General features: G+C 42.4%; 1 protein-coding gene across 4 annotated transcripts; it reads left to right on the top strand.

The window, feature by feature from the left end:
• The first annotated feature begins 129 nt into the window (after positions 1-129).
• On the top strand, positions 130-27,434 carry TDRKH (tudor and KH domain containing). Of its 4 annotated transcripts, none has more exons than XM_033924733.1 (14): positions 130-327; positions 1,696-1,822; positions 9,064-9,170; positions 10,107-10,299; positions 12,013-12,152; positions 12,888-13,206; positions 13,735-13,901; positions 13,989-14,161; positions 16,043-16,107; positions 17,495-17,646; positions 21,670-21,804; positions 25,876-25,945; positions 26,780-26,848; positions 27,083-27,434. In XM_033924733.1, exons 2-13 carry the CDS (start codon positions 1,699-1,701, stop codon positions 26,833-26,835), a joined length of 1,701 nt encoding a protein of 566 aa, XP_033780624.1. In that variant the 5' UTR covers positions 130-327; positions 1,696-1,698; the 3' UTR covers positions 26,836-26,848; positions 27,083-27,434. The 4 variants fall into 4 exon arrangements, with proteins under 4 accessions (XP_033780624.1, XP_033780625.1, XP_033780627.1 ...); XM_033924734.1 differs by having other exon boundaries at positions 322-439; XM_033924736.1 differs by lacking the exon at positions 130-327 and adding an exon at positions 649-669.
• The last annotated feature ends 227 nt before the right edge of the window (positions 27,435-27,661 follow it).

The raw sequence follows: 27,661 nt of genomic DNA, 5'->3' as shown, positions 1-27,661 counted from the left end.
CATGATGCCTTCCAGGAGTCACGTGACCTCCATCCCCTCCCCACCCACCCCCGAGGTGCGCTTCCGGTCTCCCACGCAGCACCAATCACCGCGCGTAGCCGTTTGCCATCACTTCCTCTGCGCGGCGATTGGCTTGCTCGCTCACGTGCCACTTCAGTCTCTTCGAACTGCTTCAGCCATTAGTCGGGGCCTGCAGCCCGCGAGCGTCGATTTTTTTTTCCTGCCGCTTAAATTAGCGATTGAATCAGAGGGCAATCCTGTCTTGGGATTGGCCGAATGATGACCCGCCCTGTGCAGTGATTGGATAGCGTTGTGCGGAGTTTGTTGGCAAGTGATTGGTCAAGGGAAGTTTCCGGTGTTTTGTTGGGTTGTTTTTTTTTTTTTTTTTCTGAACTGGTGCCGCGGGGGCGTCGGTTATCCGTTGGTGGCGAGAGACCGAGTGAGTGAAGAAGAGATGGGCAGAGAAGAGAGGCTGGGGGAGCGGGAAGGAGGTTGGGAGGAGGCTGTAGAGGAAGCAGGGAGTGTGGGGATGACAGACTGGGGGAGGGGAGGGGAGGGGAGGAGCCTGGTGATGAGCTGGGGGAAGGGGAGAAGAGGCGGAGCCTGTGCATATGAAGCTGGGGGAAGCGGGGAGTCTGTAGAGGGGAGTTTGGGGGTGAATTGGAAAGGGTGAGTATGAGACTCTGGGGTGAGGGGAAGGTAGTCACAGCTCTGATTCCCCTGCAATAATAATGTCCCTGTGAGAGAGATTGGTATGCATTGCCCCTGTTGTATGTAGATGTAGCTCTTGCATATTCATTAGAGAGATCCCGACAGCCAGCCTGCTTTATAGCCCTGTGGTTTGGTACTCCCTCTTTTGAGGTTGTTGTACCTTCTTTTACACGACAGAAAGCTGCACTCTTTAGACCAGTGTTTCTCAACTCGGTTCTGGAGGACCCCCTCCTTGCCAGTCAGGTTTCTGGGATCTCCACAATGAATATGCATAAACCTTTATTTGCATATACTGCCTCCATTACATGCAAATTTATTTGTGGGTCTCCTGAAAACCTAACTGGCAAGCCAGGGGTACTCCAGGACCTAGTTGAGACTAGAGAGTTGCGCGGGGACAAAAATCCCACCCATCCCCGCCAGGATCCTCTCTGTCCCCACCTGTCCCCGCCAGGATCCTCTCTGTCCCCGCCAGGATCCTCTCCGTCCTCACCCATCCCCGCAAGGAATTATTTCCATCCCCGCCTGTCCCCATAAAAAGCAGCAATTACTTCTAACAGGATCATCAATTCCACAGTTTCTTTTGTGTTTGTGCTGCTGTTTTCCTTGTGGAATCTCTTTGGTGGAACCCTTTTTTTGTTTTCTTTTCAGGTAATTAACCTATAAACCCCCTCTTTTACTAAGGCTGACGTGTCCATTATATGGACGAACCCTTCTTCCAAAGCCGTGGGAGTCCCGTGGGCCAGAGGGGGGTCCCTGTGGGAGTCCCGTGGGTTAGGGGGGATTCCCGCGATCCCCGTTCCCGTGCAGACCTCTAGTTGAGACACACTGCTTAGGTGGCTTCAGGCTAGTCCCAGCACACAAGAATATCTTAAAACCCTGACTGGGTTGAAAAGCACATGTCCAATGACCTGAGACTCTATAATGCTAGCTCTCTCTTCAGGATGCTGCTATCAGGCCTGCAACCAATGTTTCTGTTTCCTGCAGGACATGTCTGGCATAGAGAGTTACTGGACTAACTTGAGCACACTACAAAAAGTGGCTCTGAGCCTCGGCATTCCTGCTGCTATCACCATCACCTATATCATATACCGTCGATACCGGGAGAGTAAAGGTAGGCAGAGTGGGATACAACTTTTAAAATTGCATGGCTGAATACATGGCCTTCAAGTTTGTGTAAAATCACACATGCTCTTTGTACAGTCTACTCATCGGGATCCTCGAGGGTGGCATTTGGACAGAGAAGGGTTGTTGCAGATATACATGATGGAGTGTGTATGCGTTACTGAGGATAGTTGTGGGAACTTACTTTATAATACGTAAACGCATCCTTTTATGTATAGAATAGATCTGTTTGGAGATTTTTCTAGGTGCCTTCTTATAGAATAAATTTTATTGTACTTAGTGGTAATATTAATGTGTGTACCCCAGGAAACATGCACTGGACTCTTTATGAAGAGATTCCCTAAGGCAGTGTACAGCTTGACATAGAACTTAGTTTCGTTAACGACAAAATAAGCGTAATTCTAGTGCAAAAGGAATACGAGTCTTGAATCTGGGTTATTCACCTCCATTTGTGAGTTTGTATAGAAGTCCTCATCTACATTCTTCGGCTCCACTTCCCTTATATCTGCACTGTGCTCTGCTCCTCCATTTCTCCTTCTACATTGCAAGTTGAAGATGTCTTTCTGATCTGCTCTCAGTTTCTTTTCAGGCTGTTGGGTTTCATTTTTAGAGATTTCTCAGTGCTACAAAGGTTCCTGGGTTTCCTGGAGCAGCTCTGCCTAGGTGAATACACAGACTCTCACTGTCAGAGAGGTCTGTACTGTAGCTAGGAGGGCAACCCTTTTTTTTTTCAGGGCACCTACTTAGCCAGTCTGCACTAACACTTTTTTGGTGGTGCAGGGACTGTTCCCCTAGTAGCGAAACTTGTTCCTGGTTGTTACCAGAGCTTGAGCGCATGCTGTGTGGTATCCATGACTGTCCTGAGGACTTTACTGGTTGCTGGCTTTTCAACATTTTTTGAACATTTATCTGTCTCTCCCGGGCTGTTTTTTGTCACCAAAATGCTGCTGCTGCTGCAGTCATATTGGATTTTATCATCGTAATTTTAAAAACCTCTGTTTACCTCAAAAACACCTCAATTTTGATTAAAATCATTAGAGATTGACTCTTCAGGCTGTTTTACTCTTTGATTCATGCCAGATTTACGCAGGATGGCAGCTGAGGCACATCCTTGTTCCACATGTCACAGAGCACATGGGGGGGAGTCTTGAGCTTAACCTCCTCTGGTCCCTCTAGGGCGATGGAGTCGCAAGTGACTCATTTTTTGAGGAAAAAAATCCCCACTGGAGCCCTTGGACATCGATTTTGCATCTTTGGCGAAGCACATATGCCTCTGAGCCCACAAGGGGTGTCCTTGTAGGTATAGGGCATCCTGTAAAGGGATTTATCCTTATTTTGTCAGGATTATGTTTGAAGCCTATATGGCTGTTGGGGCTCTTCTGTGCCTGCCATCTGGGGTCAATGCTGGTTGTTGCGCAAGGTTGTTCCACTCAAAGCGTGGTTCCACGACCACCACCACCAGCCTCCCTATGAGGTGAGGGACATCCAGCAAAGGCCTGAGCCATCTAAGTTTAAACAAATGCAGGAGATACAGATACCTGGCTATGCTAGTCAGGCATTCTATAAAGAAATACCCAAGAACAATTGCAGTAAGATCTGAGCTATAACTGGGACAGAGAGACAAAGCTGACCTCTCCACATCCCTCCTTGGGTGATTCTGATGACATGCCAATCTTTATGGCTAGCGGTATAAGTCATTGTGAGGGTCATCCAGTTCAGGGCTTATGGTCACCCTCTCAGAAGAAATGGTCCATCAAGAGATGGGAGCTGTGAGCCAACACTGCAGTAATTTGAGATCACCCTAGAAGGCAAGGTGATCATGGTCTTCTCGGACAATGCCACAGCTATGGCGTGTATCAAAAGACAGGGGTACTAGGAGTGTCCCGCGGAGAATTGAGGCCCAGTTATTTTGATGGGCAGAAGTTCACCTTAAAGCACTATCAGCAGAACATATAGCAGTAGTGGACAATGTGCAGGCCGACTATCTCATCTGGCAGACCCTAGATTCAGGGAGTGGTCTCTTTCCTGGAAGGCCTTCTACAGCATTGTGCGTCGCTGGTGAGGTCCAACATTTGATCTGATGGCATCAACAGCCAACAAAAAAGTCTCTCACTTCAGCCAAAGCTTCGAGTCCATGGACGCTGTAGTACAGCCTTGGCCAGAGAAGGGCTATTGTATATGTTTCCCCCGTGGCCCAAGATAGGCCAGGTCATTCAAAGAATAATAATAATAATTTTTATTCTTATATACTGCCAAAGCCATGGAAGTTCGAGGCAGTTTACAGCAAGAAGCGCTGGACAATCAGCGAAGAGGTTACAATCAAAGTCAACAATACAATCTTACATAATGAAAGAATTGGAAACCTATATAGTTCTTAGGGTTACTGGTTGAATAAGCAGAGCTGTATAGATTCTTAGTTTACAAATCGATTGAACAAACTCGTTTTTACCAGTTTTCTAAAATTGAAGTAGGATGAGGAGAGCCTGATAACGTTACTAAGCCAATCGTTCCATTTGCCTGCCTGGAAGGTAAGAGTTCTGTCCAAGAATCTTTTGTAGTGGCAGGCTTTTATTGTCGGATAGGTGAACAGATATATTCTTCGTGTGGGCCTAAAAGAACTTGCCAGATTAAAATGGAAAACTAGGTAAGTGGGGGCCAGACCAAATATTGATTTATAACACAGACAAGAAAACTTAAACAGGATTTGCGCCTCTAGGGGCAGCCAATGGAGTTTTTGATAGTAGGGGCTTATGTGTTCCCATTTCTTTAGTCCAAAAATCAGTCGAACTGCCGAATTTTGAATGACTGAGTTTTAGAATGGATTTTTTTTAAGGATCCCAAGTAAATGATGTTGCAATAATCGAGCAAGCTTAGGATGGAAGATTGAACCAGTAAGCGGAAGGATGCTGCATCAAAGTATTTTCTGATGGTTCTGAGTTTTCATAATACCGAAAAGCATTTTTTAACCAATAAATCTGTGTGAGCATTTAGAGTGAGGTGGCGGTCCAGGGTGACTCCCAGGATTTTAATGGAGTGGTCAATAGGGAAGTCCTGATCATTCAAGGAGATCGATGAGTCTTTGTTGTTAGGGTTTGCAAGGAAAAATTTAGTTTTGTCAGTGTTGAGCTTCAGTTTGAATTTGGTCATCCATAGTTCAATTTGCTTTAGAATGGATGATAGATGAATCTTAGTCTTGGAGGTCAGAGTAGTAAGGGGAATAACAATGGGTGATATCATCAGCATAGATATAAAATTTAACTTTTAAGCTTTGTAGTAAGTTCCCCAATGAGGCAAGGTAGATGTTGAACAATGTAGGGGAAAGAGGAGAGTCTTGCGGGACTCCGCATGAGTTTACCCAATTAAAGGATTTTTAGACTTGATATGACCGTTTGCTCAAAAAATCCCAAAACCATTTTAACACGTTACCTGAAAGACCAATTGACTCCAGACAATCAATCAGAATAGCATGGTCAACCAGATCGAAGGCACTACTTAGGTCTAGTTGCAGAATAAGAGCACTGGTACCCTGACTGAATAAGGTATGGAGGAAGTCCAGTAGTGATGCCATGACAGTTTCAGTGCTGAATCCAGAACGAAAACCAGACTGATTGTCTTGCAGTATGCTAAATTTGTCAAGAACAGCAACTCACTCAGGGATGGTAATCCTGGTTGTCCCAAATTTGTTGCATCTAAGAAACCAGTGACTGTTGCAGCCTATGTTAAGGATGGAATACTTTTCAGCACTGGTGTGCTAAGCAGAATGTGGAGTCTTGTTAGGCTTCACTGTCAATGGTCCTGGCATTTCTTTAGCACGGAATAGAGATGGGCCTGGCGGTTGGTTCCCTCTCTTGCTTTAGGGCTCGAGCGGAAAAAGCTTTTGGTTTCACAACCTGTTGTAGCAAGATTTTTGAAGGGTTCCCAATTTGGAACTTTAATATTGTTTTGCATTCTCTCAACAAGGCAGCATATGAGCTCTTGCAAGAGGCTTTGCTGATGGACTTTACTGTTAAGACAATTTTTTTCCGGTAGCTATCACCTCAGCGAAAAGGGTCTCGAAGTTGCTGGCTTTGTCATGCAAAGAGCCTTTCCTCAGGTTTATGGAGACAGGGATCTCGTTACGCACGTTACCTTCCTGTCTGCCAAAAGCAGTCTCAGCCCACATAAATCAGGAAGTCCAGTGTTCCATGCCACAGGTTCTTAGAAAAAGAACAAAGTCTTGGCATTTCTAGATGTTAGGAGTGTTCTTCATTACCTCAATGTGATGAAGAATTTTTATTTCTCAGATAATCTTTTTGTACTAACAAGTCCTAGCTGCCTGGGGAATCTGCTTCTAAGGCTTCCATTTCAAGATGGATTCATATGGCTATTTTCTTCAGCATGTATCAGATGTGGTAAGCAACCACAGATTTCTTTAAGAGCACAGTCTACAACAGTGGTCTCAAACTCAAACCCTTTGCAGGGCCACATTTTGGATTTGTAGGTACTTGGAGGGCCTCTGAAAAAATAGTTAATGTCTTATTAAAGAAATGACAATTTTGCACGAGGTAAAACTCTTTATAGTTTATAAATCTTTCCTTTTGGCTAAGTCTTAATAATAATATTGTCATTTATAGCTAAAGAGACATATGATCAAGAAACTGTTTTATTTTACTTTTGTGATTATGATAGACATACTGAGAGCCTCAAAATAGTACCCAGCGGGCCGCGTGTTTGAGACCACTGGTCTACAAGGAGTGTGGCTTCTTCATGGATGGAATCCCAGGCAGTTCCGCCCAAGGAGATTTGTAGGGTGGCTACATGGTCCACTATGTTCATTTGCAGAGGAGAAACATGCCAAACAGATATTTTGTCCATCGAACTTAGTATTTTTTTCTACACTGAGGCCCTGAAGCAGTGACCTTTTGTCATGAAACGATCGTCGGCCGGTGGACTTTATTGTTGGAACTAAATATCCTTTTGGAATGATATCTGTCTTTGTTTGAATAATTCGTTTTTCACTAGTTTTTTTTCACCTTGCTATCTACACATTAACAAAAGTTTTTTCTGCATGTGATTCATGGGGGTAAAGTGTGGGTTCACTTCTCCAGTTATATGAGGCTTTTTCTTTTGTTTGTGAAACTGATTAGGTGCACAGCTGTTTGGTTGTACTATTAATGGAGTGAATCTTTTTGTTTTTTTTATTATTGTCTCTCATTCCCTCATTTTCATTTTTTTTGTTTACAAGGGCCATGTTTTCATAAATTTTACAGGGTGGAAGTGGTGGCAAGACTGGTGGATCCTTTAGTGCTAGCAGCGGGCTCATCTGCCCTGCCCTAGACTTAGGGAACTGTTTTGGTATGTCTCACTGATTTAAGACTTGAATGCTTTTTGCATTCTGCCAGATTTTAATTTAGCTTGCTTACTGTGTTAGACAAGTTTGTATTTTCTAAATGCTTGACCTTCCCCTGTCAAACTGGTCTAAGGAGTAATGAAGATCCAAAAGGTCTCCACAGTGTCCAGAGATATCTTACTCGAGAGGGGAGATTTGGGGTTTGTTTTTTTGTTTTTAATTCTTTATTCATTTTATAATTCACAACAAGTGTACAGTAAATATCAAACAATTAGAATACAATATCACTTGAAAATCTACCATATCATACATAGCTCTCTTTCATGTATTAAAAAAATGTTTTTTTATTTATAAATCTTTATTCATTTTCTTATGTTACAACAAGTGTTTCAATAAACTCATTAGAAACTTGAATATACACACTTGATTAACTCATATATTAACATCAAATTTAACATTTCATTAAAAATTAATATTGTATAAAGTTATAATATTATGTAAGAAATCTAAATTTATATAATTCTTATTGGATATAATAATCCCCTTTCCCTCCCTCCCTCCCAATCAATAATACATAAAATCAATTTTATTGTAAATTCATTCAAATATTAAATTAGTATGTAATAATCAGAATTAAAAACCCACCCCATTCTCTTCTATTCAAATATCTTATCTTGGGAAAAGTTAATCATTCATTAGAGAAATCTGTTAACGGTCCTCAGATTTTTCAAATTCTATTCATGGGAAAATTTATTATTCTTTACAAAAATCTTTTAATGGTCCCCATATTTTTTGAAATTTATTCATATATCCTTTATGTGTTGCAATAGCGAGTTCCATTTTGTATAAATGTTTTGACAAATGGGAGACTATGGGAACTGCATGTATAAGTGCTGGATGTTGGGTTCCACCTTGTGGGTTGGGTTGTTTTTTTTTTTTTGTTTTTTTTTTTTGGGGGGGGGGTGGTTTTATTTTTTATGTTCCTATTTGTATTGGTAGTTGATTAAGAACAGAACAGGCTTGGCTTTGTCAGGGAGTTCTTTGTGGCCCTCCTCTTTCTTTTTCCTGTTGTAGTGTCTGTCAAGTGTTTTGGTACAAACTGAGGAGCAGAGCACAGTGCAGAGGGAAGTGGAGCTGAAAATTGAGGATGATGCCTTCTACACAAACTCACGAATAGAGGTAAATAACCCACTGGTTTAAGACTCATATGCCTTTCTACTAGAAAAGATTGGGGTAAGAATCTAATCTTCCCGTACAATCAGTGAATCCTAGTAATAGGATGAACACAATAGAGTATTAGAAATATAAATATTGAACCATATAAGATCCCAAAACTTGGGGGCAGGCAGAATGTTTTGAAACATATAACAGTTCTTCAGAGCTTTCTGTCCTTAGGGCTCACTGGGTCTTGCTTTCTGAGGCAACAGAATCAGTTTGATTAATGCCCATTAGATACTGGGAAGGAGGAAGCTCCTGGCCACTGCAGTGTAAGAATGGCAGGGGCTACCAGCACAATGGGAGAGGTTGCTGTGTCAGAGAACTCAAGCCATTTGTTTTTCACACATACGCCCCCCCCCCAACCCCATTCCTGTCTGGAGCCTTCTGGTAGCAGAAATTCTAGATATGAAAACTGACAGAATTCAAGCATGTATAGCACACGGAGCAGAAGGAGCCCAGAGATTAAGGTCTGTGACAGATTGGATAGACTGGAGTTACATTTGCATTTCAATAAATATTTAGAACAGTAAATGCATCTGAAAACATGCACAGGCTGTGTGCTTGCATTTCTCTTTCCAGCCGTTGCTCAGATTGGTTCATGTGAACTGTTGCTGTGGCTTGATCTCACCTTGATTTATCATTTGGGGAGTTTGGTGCTTTAACTTCTTCTGGTCTGTGTTCAGATGAGAATATGGCATTTATTGGAGAGGAGGATATCGAAGTAGAGATGAAGGTCCCTCAGGAGGCTGTGAAATTGATAATTGGACGGCAGGGTGCAATTATAAAACAGGCAAGTATAAGGGTAGTCGCAAAAGCCATGCCAGCTGTTGTAGCATAGCTAGGTGTGGAGATGTTGTGTGCCGGCGACTCTTCCTACAGGATGAAGACCCTTCAGCATAGTCTGAAGGCCTTGCATAGAGAATAGATGACGTGAGATGACCTCCAGATCTTTTGGCGATTGCTTTCATGCTGTTCTCCACTGCTATGTGTAGGGTGCAGTCTGGCTGGTTCCCTCCCACGGCTCTCCGAGCTGCTGTTCTGCCTGGTCCCCACTGCCTCCTAAGTTGCTTTCATTTGCCTTCATGCTTCTCCTTTCCTGCTTTCACTTCACTTTTGCAGGATCCATGGTCGATTTGCTCATAACGTGAGCTGCATGTGCTTGAGTGAAGTAGTGGAGGGGCAAAAGCCCCTGGTTCATAGACAACCCCGCGAAAGACAAAGGCGCGCGCCGACACCTGAGCGCAAGACGGAGGCACGCGCCGAAGAAAATTACAGTTTTTAGGGGCTCCGACGGGGGGTTTTGTTGGGGAGCCCCCCCAGTTTACTTAATAGAGATCGCGCCGGCGTTGTGGGGGGTTTGGGGGGTTGTAACCCTCCACATTTTACTGTAAACTTAATTTTTTCCCTAAAAACAGGGAAAAAGTGAAGTTTTCAGTAAAATGTGGGGGGTTACAACCCCCCACAACGCCCCCACAACGCGGCGCGATCTCTATTAAGTAAAGTGGGGGGATTCCCCCCCACGCCCCCCCCCTGTCAGAGCCGTAAAAACTGTAATTTTCTGCGGCGCGCGCCTTTGTCCCGGCGCGCTTTTGACCTGACACCAAAGCCCCTTGTTAAGAATTGATGGCAAATGACTGGTAGTGTTCTAAATAAAGCCAGTGTGAAATGTCAGACAGTGTTAGTGTCTTATCTGGCCAGCAATGACTGTCCGTTCTTCTTCTTTCAGCTAAGAAAAGAGACGGGAGTTCGTATTGATGTTGAAGATTCAGACAACGCACAGGGTGACTGCATGCTGCTAATCGGCGGGATGCCAGTGCAGGTTTGCAGAGCTAAGGAAACCATCCATCGTATCCTGAGTGAAAACATGCCTGTGTCTGAGGAGATCCTTGTTCCCCACCGGGCTGTGGGACGCATTATCGGTAAACATACCAGAGTCTGAGGAAATCCTCATCTCCCAGTGGGCTGTGGGAAGTATTATAGGTTACTCCTGAGGGAAGTCTGTGCAGAATTCTTTGTTTTTTGTTTTATGCAGAATTCCCCCATCATAAAGCTTGGCTCCTTCCCCAAGCATGAAATCCCTCTCCTCCCCCATCTTTTTGCCTTATCAGGTTCCACTTTCCCCCGCTGTCTCTTAGCTTGAACCCCTGCCCTACTCCCTCCTACTTCACCTGCTCTCTGTCTTCTAGTAGCTCTCAATCTTCCACAGTTCTTTCCCTAATTCCAAGAAAGGCTTCCAATTCTGTTTATCCCTAAGGATTCTCACCCAGGGGAAATGCCTCTCCTTTTTCACCCCTCCCACACCACCAAATCTCCTTACTCTTACCCAATTTCCATGCCATACATCGAGCATGCTTTTGGTTCCCCAACCCCCTCTGGTGTCTGCACACACACAAACACACCCCCTTAAGCCCCCATTTCTTCCTCCTCATCCTTCCATTCCTGCTTCGGAACTATCTTTAAATGTTTAGCAAACAATATATCCACTTAAGCCTTCTTCCTTTCCCTCTTATTAGAAGCCTACACTCTAATCGGGTAATCCCAGTATTGTATCAATTTCTCTCCAGATTTAAAAAAGTGTCTCTTGCACAAAACTGATAACAGTTCGTAATCTCTTCAGCTCCTTCAATAATAACTGACATTTACGTGGCATATTAAGGCCTTTAACATTGAAACTTCCCAATCTGTTTATCCCCCCCTATGGCTCCCTAGAACAAACCCATTACAATTGTCCCTCTCCTACCTACCCCATAACCTCCCATGTATATCCTTACTGTTACCTGCCCCACACCCCTGCTCCCCTCCCCCACAACAAAAGCCCAACCCCCCTCCCCTCCAAACCCTCTCCTCCAATCTCCCTACTCCCTCCATGATTTTGTGTGATCCCACCAATTCCCATTTCCCCATCCACCATCCCCCTCCCCTAGACCTTCAGTTGCATCTGTACACAGTATTCGTTCCCCCCCTACACAGAGTCCCCCTCTCAGCCATCCACAATCATATACATAAAGTCCCATATTACTGCAGTCTCCAGTTAGGACCCAGAGCAAAGAGATGTAGAAACTACTCTCCACTCCTCAAGTATCAGGACAGTCCCCACTGCCAACAGTAGTCTCCTTGGCTCCATGAATCTCATTCCCCTGGTAATCTCCAATCTTCTTGTAATACTCCTGGAAATGTCCAGCTGTTTCTTTTGTAATCCGCCCAAAACTGCAAAGTACGGGCGGAATAGAAGTCATTAATGTAATGTAAATGTGATTTCCCGATTATTGTATTAATTGGTTTACTAATGAATATGTACGAGACATATTTGCATACAAGTGTAACAGGTGGCAGGCATGCAAATCCGTCCCCTACATATTTAGGGGGTTGCCCAGAGTGGGGTTTAGAGAGACTGGTAAAATGTTACCTGAAGTACCTATTTCTGGGTCCTTCAACTCTTTCTCCAAACCTCCATCCTGAGTGCCGACTTGAGCTGTCATACAGGATGTGCTGTCATGGTGAAGCAGACTGATGGGAGTCCGCTGGGGCTGCTGGAAAAAAAAAGTGTGTACATACCTCAAGTTAGAGGCAACTCTTGTGTCATTCAGTTTGACTTCTGCTTGAGCGCTGTCCTTTTTTTTTCCCTGGCGAAGGCAGGAGAGGAGAGACGATCAGGGTGATTTCCAAGTGCTCTGGAGCCAAAGTGTTCTGTGCACGGGAGCCAGACGACGACCTGGTGCTGACGAGGACCATCACTGTGACCGGCACCCAGAAGGAGGTGGAAGTGGCAAAGGTAGGAGGGACAAATGGGAAGGAAAACATTTCCTTAGTGCTGGCTGGCCGCTGCTGCTGTAGCAGGGCACTGGACGCTGTAAAATTGGTTGCATCCTTAAAGCTGCCATGGAGATGGGAAGGATGAGAGGCTGCTCTCTGCTTGGGGTGTGCTTGATACTGGCAGTACCAAGTTTATTAGTGGCGAACAGTTGAGAGAGAGAGAACGCTGAACAGATAGCTAATTCCAGTAGGTGGCGCTTTTGCCACAAAATGATCGTCGGCCCTTATCACTGCTATCTTTGTTTAAACATTGTGTGTCTACTTGGTACTTTTCTTTTGCTTACCTCAAGGCTTATTTAACTTCTATGCAAAAGTTTCTTAGTCGATGATGTAAGGGAGGGTGAGTGTGGGTTCACACCTCCAACGCTCTGAAGCTTTTTCTTTCGCTGGTTAATCATTGTTTTGACGCACTAATAGTGTTTATGGAGTGTACTTGATTTTAGTTTTGGATTATTTTCCCTCCATCCCCTGTCATTTCGATTATTTGTACTTTCCAAGTTTATTAGACCAATGTATGTAGAGTTCCATTTGTGCCTCGCATGCTGCTCTGGGTGGGGTGTGGGGGGGAGCTTTCCAGGTGCAGGGAGTGGGGAGAGGCTGCAGTCTGACCTCCGTTCTGTTTGTTGGGATTTTACACTCCTTGAGAAATGCAGGTATAACCTCCACCCCCCACATTCCTGATCCTTTCTCCTAGCAACTCATCCAGGAGAAGGTGCTGGAGGAGGAAGCTTTGAAAAAGAAGGTGCTGCAGTCTGTTTCCTCCCGCTGCCAGCGTAAGCAGCCCATTGGTGTGCGGAGGGTGGATGTGGGCACTGGAGCCAAGGATGGGCAAGCTTTATCCCATCAGAGTGGCGATTTCAGCAAGAGCCTGCAAGATGTTCCAGACCACTGTAAAAGAGCAGAGGAACCCATCTCTCCCTCGGGACTGCATAAGAGGACAGCATCGGACCTGGAAGATGACCTTCAGGCATCTGTGACCAGAGAGTCTGCAGAAGATGTGTCTAAATTTGAAAGTAAGTGTATGAACCAATTAGCAAATATCATATATCCCAATCCCACCCTACCTATATCTTATATAATAACAAGGTGTTTAAGGTGTCTGATCATTAGATATGTAATCAATGGCCCCCAAATCTTTTTAAAATTATGATAATTTCCTTGCTGTATATTATTAATGGATGGGGTGGGTGGTGAGGTATTCTTTTATACTTTAATGATTATAAGTAAGAATGTCAAGTGATTTGTAAAAAATTTTTTGATTGAATATTATACACTTGTTGTAAGATATGAAAATGAATAAAGATTTTTTAAAAAAAAGAAAGTAAGTGTATGAAACGGACCGAGTGCATATGAATATACTGGGTGCACGCTGCATGGCTATTCTTATGTTCTTAAGGGTACCCTTGGAAGGAGCTTGGACAAAAGTTGGCTGCTGTCCTTTTCAGTGCCAAAGGTCACAGTCGACTTGGTCTCTGGGTTTTTTGTTTGTTTTTTTTAGCACGAGTCTTCTCTTTCACACTGTGGATGTTCTTGCCTTCTAGTCCCCAGTCCAGATTTCAGTTTTAAGGCTGATGAACATCTGGATGTTTACGTGAGCGCCAGCGAGAACCCCAATCACTTCTGGATCCAAATCCTAGGATCACGCTCATTACATCTGGATAAACTGACCATGGAGATGTCTCAGTTCTACGAGTCCTACAGCCAGTCCGTGAGTATGGGGGGCAAGGGGAAAGGCAGTTATCAGCTGGAAATGGAGAAGCGGCTGTTGACGCCTTTCTTTTCTCTCTTTCTCTAGTCGGAGCTGCTGTCCGTTGGTGTGGGCGATATAGTGGCTGCCCCATACATCCATGATCGACTTTGGTACCGTGCGAAAGTTCTGGGCATCTTGGACAATGGGAATTTGGACCTTTATTATGTGGATTTTGGGGACAATGGGGAAGCTTCACTGGAAGAACTGCGTGTGCTCAGGTAAAGCTCTTGTCTATGACCTGCTGTAGTCTCTTCATTCTAGTAACATGTGTGAAACTTGGGACGACTGAAATCTGAGATGCCCTCCACACCCTTTCCTTTTCTGCCACTGGGAGACCAGAGTGCTTGTAAATCTTTATTTTTTTTTCTTACCCATTTTTCAGGACTCTTTTGGAGAGAGATTTCTAATCTAATCTATTTGTGCACTGCGCATACCTTTGCAGGCTCAAGGCGACTTACAGAAAGAAGAGGGCAGGGATAGGAAGGAGGGGAAAGGGTAGGAGTATGGGAAAATGACTAACTAGCCATAAGGATATAGATCAATGGTCTCAAACTCGTGACCCGGGGACCACATGTGGCCCGCCAGGTACTATTTTGAGGCCCTCGGTATGTTTATCATAATCACAAAAATAAAATAAGAGTTTCTGGATCATATGTCTTTTTAGCTATAAATTGCAATATTATTATTAAGACTTAGCCAAAAGGAAAGATTTAAAATCTATAAAGAATTTTACCTCCTGCAAAATTGTCATTTCTTTAATAAGAAGAAGTTACCTATTTTTTTCTGAGGCCCTCCAAGTACCTACAAATCCAAAATGTGGCCCTGCAAAGGGTTGGAGTTTGAGGCCACTGATATAGTTGGAGATTCATTCATTTCCTCTTCTACCAGCAGATGGGCGGAGATTGAGAACTACTGGATGTGTGAAGTCAACCCTTTAAGGCTCCTGTGCAGCTCTGTATCTAGACAGTAGGTTGAGATGTACCAGATTTGGCCCCTGTTTAAAAAAAAAAGTACAAAATAAAAGCATTAATCCAAAGGGGAGATGATTATTTTAAAAAAAGTAAACTAAAAAGCTTTCTTTTCAATGACGCATTTAATAATTAGATAGCCTGACAAGTCTGTCTTCTCTCTGAGGTTCATCGCTATTTCCCTTCCTATTGTTCTTTGCCATAAATGTCTTCCTTTCTATCATTCAAATTGTATTTCTTTTCCCATCCTTTCCTCGTCTTTTATTAGTTTTGTTAAGTCAGTCTCCAATATGTTTGGAGGGTTCATTTCTTTGTCTGTTTTGTTATCCCCTCAATTTTTGTAATTTTACTGATATGTCCATTGCTTAGAACTTGGAATAAGCGATTAATCAAAAATTATAATAAATTTGAATCAGAAGCAAAGCCCTTATTCTACAGATTTGGCTTAAATATCTCTGTGCCCTTTTCTCTGGATTACATATGATTTACTATGTTCCATTGTTTATGGATGTTGTGTTACATTTCTTTACTGTATAAAAAAAGATTTAAAGATAATTTGCAATGAGCTTTGGTGTTTTATTTTAATTTCCCTGGATTTGGGGGGATTTGTTTCAAGTTCTACTGTACTGGCTGGATCAGGACTGCACAGGAGCTTTAAAGAGGTGATATCATATATCCAGAAGATCAGTCTCTACCCATCTTGGTGGAGAGCATATACCCATGCTACTCGGTTCCAGTCCTCAAGGTTCTCAAGCAGATCAGACTTTCAGGATATCCATAATGAATGTGCATGAGAGAGATTTGAATGCGCCGTCTCCTTGATATGGAAATCTCTTACGCATATTTTTATAGCGGCTATCCTGAAAACCTCACCTGCTTGGGGACCTCAAGAACCGGAATTGAGTAACCCTGGCATATACCAACTTGGAGAGTGTCTAGACTCAAAGAAAATTAGCAGGTGAGACTTAATTTCTCCTTCTCTGTTTATTGACCTAAGGGCCGCCGCGTGAGCGGACTGCTGGGCACGATGAACCACTGGTCTGACCCAGCAGCAGCAATTCTTATGTTCACTGGCAAACTTTGCATGCAGTTTTTAAAGGCTGCTGACTTGGGACTTTCTCTTTCTTGTAGGAGTGACTTCTTGAGCCTGCCATTCCAGGCCATCGAATGCAGCCTTTCAGGGATCGGCCCAGCTGGTGAGTCTCTTCTGAAGATGGAACTTACTGATGTTGTGACAAAGCTGAACATGAGCTGGAAGTTGAACCAAAGTATTCCTATTTATATGTACCTTTTGCTTTAACAGTGATAAGATCACCCCATGAATGTTGAGGGTAGCCATGAAGGGGTGAATTATAAAGTCCGACCAAATGAAGGTGCAGTTGGTATGGCTGCTTCAGCTCAGACCTCGCTGCTAAGTCAGATGCCAGATTTTCCCATAATGGTGATGGACACTAGAGAAGTGCTTCTCAGTCCTTGCCTGTCAGGGTTTCAGGATTATCACCATGAATGCATGAGTGTGTGTTGCATACAGTGGGTCTCCAATTTATGCAAATGATTTCACATATTCATAGTGATAATCCTGAAATCATGACTGGTTAGAGTTCAAGTTCAAGTTTATTTAAATTTGATAAATCGCTTATTACATACTAAGCGAGTAACATTGAAAGTATATGGTATACAACATTAAAATATATGGTATACAACATTAAAAGGGGGGTAAACAACAGACTGACAATATGGACGAACTAGAATACTTTAGGGGAAGGACAAAGGAGGGCAAAAGTTACAAAATACTGTTTTCTTAAAGAAAAGAGAGAGAGAGTGTCTAGTAAGGGGAAAAACATTAGGATAGGGATAAGAAGGGTAAAAAGAGTTATTTTAGAGATTAAAAGAAGCTTTAAAAAGAAAAGTTTTTAAATTGGTTTTATTTTATTTTATTTATTTTTATTTATAAATTTTTGCATACTTACAATATTTGAATTATACATATTATATTCAATTAATACATGAAAATTGGGATTGCAAATAATTCATCTTATCATATAAAATATAACCCTTCCCTTTTTTTTAAAATTGGTTTTAAATAAATTAAGATCTTTAACTTCTCTGATGTATAAGGGAAGAGTATTCCAGGGAAGGGGGGCCATAACTGAAAAAATGTCATGGCGTCTGGTTCCTATCATTTTTAAAGAAGGAACCATAAGCAGCCCTTGTGTAGCAGACCGCAGGGAACGGGTCGAGTTATGTGGTACTAGTAACCGGTCTATGAATTGTGGTTCATTAGTGGATAATGTTTTAAATGCTAATAGTGCTATTTTGTAAGTTATTCGTTGGTTAATGGGAAGCCAGTGTGAATCTACTAAAAAAGTATTTTTTTCCATTGTGGATAATTTTAATTGCAGTGTTTTGGATTATTTGTAAGCTTTTTTTTCCTTTTGGGTGATATTTAACAGAAGTGAATTACAGTAATCTAATTTAGATATGACAAGGAAGGCAGGACGATGAGAGGGAGCTTAGAGGGAAGACTTTCACGATCTGAAGGATCTGTCGCAGAATTTAATCCTTTTCCCTTACCTGTGGCAGGTGAGCAGTGGTCAGAAGAAGCCCTGAATGAATTTGATCAGCTGACGTACTGTGCAGAGTGGAAACCTTTACTGGCAAAGCTTTCAAGCTACTCGCAGACCGGGGTGTGTACCTGGCCGCAGGTCCAGCTGTATGACTTCTCTGATGGAAAGGTACCCACTGCTTTTCAAACTATGGCTAAAACAGAAGCAGCAACACCAGATAAGGATCTAAAAGTGTAATATAGAAAGAATACTTTAAAGGTTGGAAGCTTGGAATTGGATATTGGATTTATGCTACATGGTGATAATTCCAGAAATAAGACTTTAAATAGTGCCTTATAAGGTTGTTTCTCATACTAATGAGACATATGGATAATATTTTAACAGAGCTGATAAGTGCGTCCTCTTCCTTACAATCCTTTCCTAGAGACAACCGAGGAAGAATGGTCTTCATCTGATCCAAAAACACATTTTGAGGCAAGCTTTAGTCCCAGTACTGTTTTGGTTGTAAATAGGTTGGGTTTTCAGGATATCCTTTAATATGTGAGAGATTTTAGAGCATGACACAGGGATGGGTACCTTTTTAATATGATGCCAACAGAATAACTAGTTCTGGTCATAAATGGATGATATTCATGGCAGTCTCTAACAACAAAAGGTCTGGCCTGCAGAGATTTGCAACTATATTTCCACAGTGCACAGAGATGGAATATCGGGAAAAGAAAAAATCCCCCCCCCCCCTTCTAAAAATACTAGTGCATAGTTTAGTTAGTTCTGCTCTGCCCAGGTGGGGAATGATCTGGCCAGGATGACCAATCGGATTCGTACACATGAGCAGAGTCTGGACAGGTAACTGGCACATCTACAGAAAAAAAGCAATGTTTCCTACATTTCTAACTGATAAGGAAGAGTGGAGATCTCTAGCTGTGGCAAGAGGATGAGCATGTTGAATAAGAAAAACAGATGCAAGGCCAAAAGGTAAGGCCTTGGATGCCTAGGGAGACCTTTAGAAAGCCCGATTCATAGCTAGGTGGGCCCAATTTCCACTGCCAGAAGCTTATACTGTACCATTCTGCATCATACATATTTATAAGTGTATCCTGGCCCTCAAACTGAATACTGTTGGTCCATAAGGTGCTACCAGGACCATCGCTTTTGGAGCAACATAGTTTAAAATCACTCATCATAATACCTCATCTGTCCCTGGCAATGTTTGCATTCTTGCAGATGTTTGCACTGTGGTTTTTTCAAAATATTCATGCTACTACATTTTAAAATACCGTACACTGCTTTCAAAGCGGTGCACATGTGAATTCCATAGCGTCCTTCCCACTATTCCAGACCAGTGGGATAACTATGTCCATTGACCAGCAGATGGAGACAGAAAATACTGAGAAACTGAGAGGAGGGTTAGGATCTATATCTCACAGCTCTTTCATACGTGTTCTATCTCCAAGCAGGTGGATGGACATAGCTTTCAGTTCTTTGACTGGATAGGCTGCTCCTATTCCAGTTGGTGACTGGCTCCCAGTTAGCTCCCTAAGGTGGCCCTGTGAGTGCTTGGTGGTGCCAGCCTCTGCCTCCTTCCCAGTACCTCCTTACCTTCGATTCCTTTCCTGAGTTTCTCAACCTCTTCAGCCTGCTTCTGAAAAAAAAAAAAAAAAATCAAATGCAAAGGAGAGCAGTGTATTATTTGTGCTGCATTTTCACTTCCCCCCCTCCCCATTCGCGGTTTCTGCACTCGCGATTTCACATAATCGCAATTTTTTTTCTGGGGAGGGGGAAAATAAAAAAAACCATATTTTTTTTACCTCCCTGCCGCCTTCCCGGCCTTACCGGGTGGTCTAGAGGGCTTTCGGGGCAGGAGCGATCTTCCTACGCTCCTGCCCCGTGCAGATCGCCATGAGGAAACGGCTGCTCGAGACTACGAGGGGAACTCCCAGCAGCCGTTTCCTCATGGCGATCTGCACGAGGCAGGAGCGTAGGAAGATCGCTCCTGCCCCGAAAGCCCTCTAGACCACCCGGTAAGGCCGGGAAGGCGGCAGGGAGTTGGGGGTGGGTCAAAGCCGGATAATTGCGGTTTTTCGCCATTCGCGGTCCGGCTCTGCCCGTATCCCCCGCGAATAACGAAGGAGAAGTGTACAAAAGAGGAAAGGAAGACAGGGGAAACAGTCTGGCTTTAGTTTACAGCTAGGCAGAGGTGGGAATCGGCAGTGGAGTGCCCTTTTAACCCAGACCACAAGGGCCAGCAGGGATTTTCTGAGCCGGTGATGCAGGCCTTGAGCGCCCTTTTAGCGGTGGGTAACGGTTGTTTTCCCGACTCTGGTAATCCCTTTCCAGCAGTCAGGGGGACTTCCTAAGTTTGAGGGCGGAAGGATTCCTCGATTTAGCTGCTCCTCTTCGGCAGCATCGTTCCTGCCTGATCTTGGGAATTCCCTTGCCAGCGGTTAAGAAAGTCCCCGATACAACAGAAGGATTGTTCAGTTGGCTTGCCAGCTGGTTTAGCCCTCGGTATGTCTGCTCCTGCTGCAGAGCTCGTCAGGATGCCTCAGGGAGGCTTATTTGTTTTTTATGAAAATCATTTTAATCTTGCCACAGTTAGTTATACTCGGGTGTCTGTTACACTAACCAGGGAGTTTTGGATTCTTCAGAACTCTGTAGCCACATTGATATTTAAGTCAGAGGTTCGACAGGGCCGCCACTCTTTTAATGAAATGCCATTGGCTCCCAGTTAAGAACTGCATTTATATTACCGTGTTTTGTCTTTAAAATTACCGTTGTTTCATCTGACTGGATTGATTATGGTAGCTGGTGGTAGGTTACATTCCCATATGATTTAGTTTTCCTGATTCTAATAGTGTATGCTTTAAAAAAGGTTTAGAGGGTTTCTTCCTTTTTGAAAGTGTTTCAGTATAGAATAATTTTCTGTTAATTATAAAGCAGCAGCCATCTTATTTGCTGTTCTGTGAAACTTTTAACAACTCATGGCTGGGAGGGTGTAGATGGGCTGGGGTAGGTTTTAACTGAGATTTTGGCAGTTGGAACCCAAGCACAGTACCGGGTAGAGCTTTGGATTCTTGCCCAGAAATAGCTAAGAAGAAAAAAATTTAAACTGAATCAGGTTGGGCAGACTGGATGGACCATTCGGGTCTTTATCTGCCGTCATCTACTATGTTACTATAATCATTTGTTTCACCAGACGTTTGGTGTACCAGTGACTTAAAGGCACTTGTAATTAATATTGGGTTTATAATTGCACTATTACAACAGAAACCCAGTGAAATCCAATAAAATCAGACCAATACTCTTTCACTCAATTCACCCACATTATAAAAAAAAAATGAAGCTAAGTATTAGAACGTAGAGTAATTGAATACAGCATAAAATAATTCTACTTTAGGGGGGAAAAGCCTCAGGGCACAGCTCGAAACAGCTGTCCTCACAAGCCTCAAATGTGCCATCTCTCTTCAGCATTAAAAAAAACGTATTATATGTAAAAAGCTGTGGAATAAGTGAATATAAATATTAAATATCATTCAATGCACTTCATTTTACTTAGAATTGTTCCAGCATAGAATCAAATTGATGTTTAAGATTACAGAAACTACAGTGTGTATTTGAATCATCTGGGGTGACGGGATAATCGTGCGCCAGACGCCAGCGCGCCGACAATCTAGCGCAGACAATTCGGCGGAAGACAGAAGCGCGCGGGAGAAAAAATAATTTTTAAAGAGCTCCGACTGGGGGTTTGGGATGGCAACCCCCCTACTTTATTGGTTAGTGTTCGCGCTGCCGTTGTGGGGGAGTGTGGAGGGTGAAACCCCCCCCCCTCCCATTATAGAGAAAACAGAACTTTTCCAGAAAAAAATCAGAAAAAGTTCAGTTTTCGCTATAATGGAGGTTTCCAACCCCCCGAATCCCCCTCCAACAGCAGCGCAAACACTAACCAATAAAGTGGGGGGGTTGACACCCCAAACCCCCCGTCGGAGCTCTTTAAAAATTACTTTTTCCCCCACGCGCTTCTGTCTTGCACCGAATTGTCGGCGCTGGATTGTCAGCACGCTGACGTCTTGCGCTCCACCGTCTATGAACCATTATCTGGTCTAGCATCAGAGCCCTGACTTAGGTCTACCCGTCATGCCCTCCAGCTTCTTGTATGAAGTGGCTCACGGTTGCCCTTTTCTTTCACATCAGAGCCTTGAGGTTGGGCAGGAGCTTGTTCGCCTCGGTCATGCTGTGCAGCGTCCACAGGTCAAGAAGGTGGGGCTAGGGGATCGAGGTGACCACAGTGTAACAAAGGACAGCACGGATCCGTTACAGCAGCTACTGGTAAGGGTGAAGCTCTGGCTGGGAATCTGCTTAACAGTGCTGGCAGATTGCTGTGTTCTCCATATTTCTCCAGGGACAAGCAGGATAAACGACAGCCGCACACACAGTTATTTAGGATGACGTCACAGCTGATGGCGCCAAGCGGCCCTTGTCAAACAGCTCAGATTGACCTTTAGAAGGGTTTCTGAGCATGTGCAGTAGGTTCCCACCTGAATGTAACCATTTGAGTGAGCCATTCTCTTCAGTTATTTTTCAACCGCCACATCAGTCGGAAGCCTAAAGTTCTTGTCGCGTCGTTTTTTTTCACACAACTTCTTGTCAAATGGAGAAAAAAAACAGTTTCTCTTTTTTTTTTTTTTTTAATTCTTTATTCATTTTTCCATCTTACAACAAGTGCACAATACTACATCATATTAACTTTTACATATCACTTGATAGTCATACAATTATGATTTTTTTTTTTTTTAATCTTTATTCATTTTAACATATACATCAAGTGTACATTAAAATATGAACACAACATATTACATTATCACTTGATAATTCCATAACAATATATAACTAAAAGATTTATATCCCACCCCCATCTCATATCTATACATGAATAATATAATTCCTATGTATATTAATCAATTAAATTATGCACATATATATGATTCCAAATTTGCTCGAATTGATTGAAAAATTTGGAAAATTTTCAGGATATAAGACTCATTTTCTTTTATTTGGAAAGAAGAAGGATTAAAATACTTAGGAATTTGGATTACAAAAACTGTGGATGAGACTATGAAAATTAATGAAAAAAATTTATTACAAAAAGTGTCAGAAATGTGTGAGCAATGGAATCCTTTGTGCATATCTTGGTGGGGGAGAGTGCAAACTGTAAAAATGATGATCTTACCAGTAGTTTGTTACCAAATGGGAATGATACCAATTTTTTTTCAGGGGTCTTTTTATAAAAAATTGGATAATATGTTAACAAAATTTATTTGGCTTGGAAAAACCCCCAGAATTGCTCTAGTATCTTTACAAAGACCAATTGCGGAGGGAGGGGTAAATTTTCCAAATTTTTATAGGTACCATCAAGCCTATATTATGCGTCAGGGTATGTATTGGATCCTCCCAGAGCCCATTGAACATATACCAGATTGGTTCTGGTTAGAATGGAGATTAATGTTTCCTTTACGTCTGAATCATGTTATTAGTATTCAAATGCCAAGGTTAAATAAGGATCACAAAATATTTGTTGATACTTGGAAAACTATAAGATATATAAGTAATCTAACTCCTATTCCAATAACTAAATCAACGACTCAAACAATATGGCTCAATCCAAAGATCAAAGTTGGCGGTTTTAAAATTATCTGGAAACATTGGATGATCGCTGGAATTCGTATTTTAGAAGATGTAATGAATAAAGGTAAACTGCTTGAATTTGCACAATTGCAAAATAAATTTGGTTTGAATAAATCACAATATTTCAGATGGATGCAATTGAAGCAGGCCATTCAGACAGGGTTCTCTGAATGGAAAAACCTTAATAACTATCATAGTATGGAATTCTTATGTTTTCAGATAGATTCCATTGGTCACCAGGCCGCAATGTGGTATAAATTAATATCTGGATTTGTACATAAAAAGAAAAAAAGTGGTCTTAGAGACATTTGGAGCATTGAGATTAAGCATCAGATTAATGCATCTCAGTGGCCACGACTTTGGTCTTGGAGGTTAAGATGTACATTGTCAGCCTCTATGAGACAAACTTGGTTTTTTATTTTACATAGAGCTTTATGGACCCCCACACGTTTACATAGAATAGATAGCTCTAAGTCTAATAGATGCTGGCATTGTCATCTTGAAGCAGGGACATTAGATCATCTTTTATTCTATTGTCCATTCATATTAATATTTTGGAAATCAATTTGGCCTCAAATTAATAGGATGTTAGAAAATCCGGTAGCCTTGACGTATGATACGATTTTGTTTGGTACTGCAATGAGAGCTCGAAGTCAAATTTCATCAAATAACAATAAACTTTTATTTATACTGACTGGAGTAGCAGTACAGCAAATTACACATAATTGGAAAAATTATGACAGATTGAACTATAATTTTTGATGGAACTCAGTTTGCCATATATATAAGATGGAGCGTACATTTGCAACACAAAAAGGATATATGGATAAGTTCAAGAGGATTTGGGGACCATTAGCAGATTTTTGCAATGACTGATTTTAATTTTTTCCCATAATAAGATAATGGTTAAAGGGAGGGAGGGAAGGGGTAAGGAATTTATTTTCTTTATTATACATTATAAAAAAATATATCATAATGAATGATAGTATTATGTGAAATTAACGTGATAAAGGGAGGGAAAAGGGTTCATAATTAAATAATATTTGACTAAATCATTACAATATATGTTATATAAATTCATAAGAAAAATAATATAAAATATGGTTTATATAAAGTACATTATAGAGATATCAAGTGTATTGTTAAGATAATTGTATGGATAATTTATAACACTTGTTGATATATGAAAAAATCAATAAAAAACTTAAAACAAAAAAAAAAAGGTCTATTGCATTTAAAGCCGCCCTTCTTTAAGTCACCTCCACAATGGGACCTTAATCTGGTTTTGGACGCTTTATCAAGTCCTCCTTTTGACGATGTTGAAAACTCAGACTTGAAATTCCTCACCTGGAAAACTATATTTTTAGTAGCAATCACTTTGGCTCATCAGATCAGTGAATTGCAAGCATTAGTACATTATCATCTCTACCTCCAGTTTCACCCAGGAAGAGTACTTTTGCAGACACACCCTAAATTCCTTTCTAAGGTTGTATTCACCTTTCATATAAATCGGCCAATTATCCTACCTATTCTACCATGAAAACCTGTTCGGATTCCTCAGACTGTGGAAGGGCTCTCTAGGCTTATCTCTACAAAATAAATAGACCTAATTGCTCATCTCAGCTGTTCCTCTCATTTAATCCAGCTACCCTGGGACACCCAGTATCCAACAGACAGACAGGAAAACAGTTCGCCTTCAAGTATAGACAGGCAAACAGAATAGGCAATAGTCTTTATTAAAAAAAAGTGGTGGTCCCAACAAGGATCCCTGTTTGGTTTTAAGTAGTTTCTACCTCACGACATCAGTCGATTGATTTGGTTATATGTCTATGTTTTATGTTAATATAGTTTTATTTAGATTGCTATATGTTTTAAATGCTGTCTTTTATCAATGTATATGTTTCATGATATATGCCTCATGATTTTAAATGTTTTTCTGTGTGTTCATATCTCTCTCAATAGTGTACCCTGAGGAAGGCGTTTCCTATATGCCGAAACAGGGATCCTTGTTGGAACCACCACTTTTTTAATAAAGACTTTTATCATTGGTTGAAAAGACACCTCCCTTGTCTTTTCTGTATGACACCAATATCCAAACAGACAATTTCTAACTGGTTGGTTGATTGCATTGCTTAGTGTTATTCTGTTTGTTCTCCTCAGATTGCTCCTAGAGGAATACCTCATAAGCTTAGAGCTCAATCTGTTTCTTTTGCATAATGTGCCAGTTAGGAGAACTCCAGGTAGCTGCTCAACAGAGATCTAACTCGTTTATTCAAAATTACTCTATTGATCAGTCATTTGATGTTTATTATTTGCCTACTGTGTGCTTCTGGTTAAAATTCAACCAGCTTCTTCCTCCTTTTGTATCTGGTTGTACTCTAATCTTCACCTTTTAACAGCTGTTCTCTGTGGACAGCAGGATACAACAGCTGCACAAACACACCCTTCTCATCCCTTGCTAGAATTTTCATGAGTGTATATCTTTCAGCTTTGTTATATTAACTGAAGAAGATGGCTCACTCGAATGGTTACATTCAGGCGGGAACCTACTACGCATGCTCAGAAGCCTTTCTAAAGGTCAATCTGAGCTATTTGACAAGGGCTGCTTGGCGCCGTCAGCTGTGATGTCATCCATATGTCTGGCTATTGTTATCCTGCTGTCCATGGAGAACATCTGTTACAGGTGTGCAACATTCCTTTGCCCTTCTCTTGCAGGATGATGCAGATGCCTCCCAACACAGAAGTTCAGAAGAGCTGTGCACCCTGTCCTGCCTTAGCCTCTCTGGTAAGTGTGGGAGAAGACTCACGGAGGATGTGTGGATTAAGCAGTCAAAGAGCAGTATGCATGTTATGGTAAAGGGATGCAGAAAACAGGGGAGGGGTGGAGAATGTATTGTGTGTAACTCCTGGCTTGGCCTTGGTAGATCAATCCATTGAAGTACTGCAAGCTGACCAAAAAACACAAGCCAGTCCCCTGCGATTAGTACCCCCCACTCCTACCACATTCCTTGTCTTCTCCACTCCCTTTTGTGGTGCTGGGAATCCTGGCTCTTTCACCACAAGCCTGCACTGCAAGAAAACAGAGCATGTGCAGGAACACAAGGAAGTCAAACAAACTACATTGGAGACCTGTCAGCATAGCATGGAAAGCAGTGCTGAAGTTGCAGCTCTGCTAAATAAGGACCCTGCGGAAGACACGAGTTCGTGCTCCATAAATGCTGGCATATCCCAGGTAACTCTTCCACTACCCTGGCAGAGTTCTGGTGACTCGCTAGACCTGGGCAGTACCTCCTATTCTCTCCGAGGCTGTAACTATTTGCCCGTCATCTGACGAACCCTGCAGGTTTGACAGTTGCTCAGGAGCTGAGCAGGAGTTTGATCCAAGTATCGGTTCCTGCACGGGGGATGGTAGTAAAGGAATGATGGGCACTGAGGAGTGATACTGGTGTGGTGGAGGAGGGAGGCTGTGTCAAATGGATTAATCCTTTCCTGACTAGGGCAATGGGAAGGCAGCAAACAGCTCTTTGGGCAAGGGACTTTCTAGAAGGGAAAAATGTTTCTCTTTGCTCGGCTGAAAACTGAACTAGTATGGAAAAGCATTGTTCTCTCTTTTACACAGAGACCGCCTCCATGTCTGCAAGCAGAGAGGATCTCCTGGAGGAAGAGCTGCTCTGAGTGCAGGCAGTAGGTATGAAAAAGGAGACTTCCCTCACAGTCCCTACCCTCATTTACCTCCTGGGCTGACTTGCATGCAGCTGTATTATAAGATTCCTAGTTTGACCCTCAGACAACCAGCCCTAGCTGTTTCAGTGTGGCCAGGAAGAAGGGTAAAACTGTTGTGATAAACTCTGCAGGCTGGGCCCACCTGCTCCCCTTTCACTTGTCCTGTTAACAGCTTTGTATCACCTTGTCTTCTCCATAGGGCTGGGCAGTGCAGTGCAGTTGCCTCGGATGTGCCCCTCCTCGAGTGGCTTCTGTGCTAACAAAACTGTAGAAGACTGGAGTCCTGCACAACTTTAGCTTGGCTTCTAGTAAAGGGCCAAAGTGACAAGACCTAAAAGTGGGCTTTTGCCACCAGTAGAACATCTCATGCTCATTCAACCAGCAACCTAAGGGCGTTACTTCAGACTCTCCCTCCTTTCTACAGATTCAACGAGGCCCCTTTGCCGACAGGATCATGTAGCACTTTCCCAACCCTGGAATGTACATTAAAGGACTAGACAAAGCAACTTGTGTATAATTCTGCTTTTCTTAATAAAGTTGGTTGCACAATTCTGGCTTTTATTCCCTGTTTGTTTTGATTCTAAAGGACAGTACGTGGCCTTTAGGGTGTCAGTTAGCTCTGCTGCTGCATGTGGCTCACATGCCTTATGGGGGCCAGTTTTCCCTGTGGGCTGTGTGTAGTTTGACTGCTTTTTCTCTACTAGTATAAGGAACTAGTTCTGGTCATTGGGTTTTAGTGAGGCTCTTGGCCCTGGAAGCAGCTTTAACATAAGCCAGA

This window comes from Geotrypetes seraphini, chromosome 16 (genome assembly GCF_902459505.1).
Source record: "Geotrypetes seraphini chromosome 16, aGeoSer1.1, whole genome shotgun sequence".
In the NCBI taxonomy this organism is placed as follows: domain Eukaryota; kingdom Metazoa; phylum Chordata; class Amphibia; order Gymnophiona; family Dermophiidae; genus Geotrypetes; species Geotrypetes seraphini.
Note: the sequence above shows the minus strand (reverse complement) of the source record. Positions and strands in the feature narration are given on the sequence as shown.

Excerpts from the sequence above, each read along its gene's own strand:
- TDRKH (XM_033924733.1), top strand. The coding sequence starts at position 1,699 with ATGTCTGGCATAGAGAGTTACTGGACTAACTTGAGCACACTACAAAAA. Across the intron at positions 1,823-9,063 it reads TCGATACCGGGAGAGTAAAG|ATGAGAATATGGCATTTATT; the intron begins GTAGGCAGAGTG and ends GTCTGTGTTCAG. Across the intron at positions 9,171-10,106 it reads AGGGTGCAATTATAAAACAG|CTAAGAAAAGAGACGGGAGT; the intron begins GCAAGTATAAGG and ends TTCTTCTTTCAG.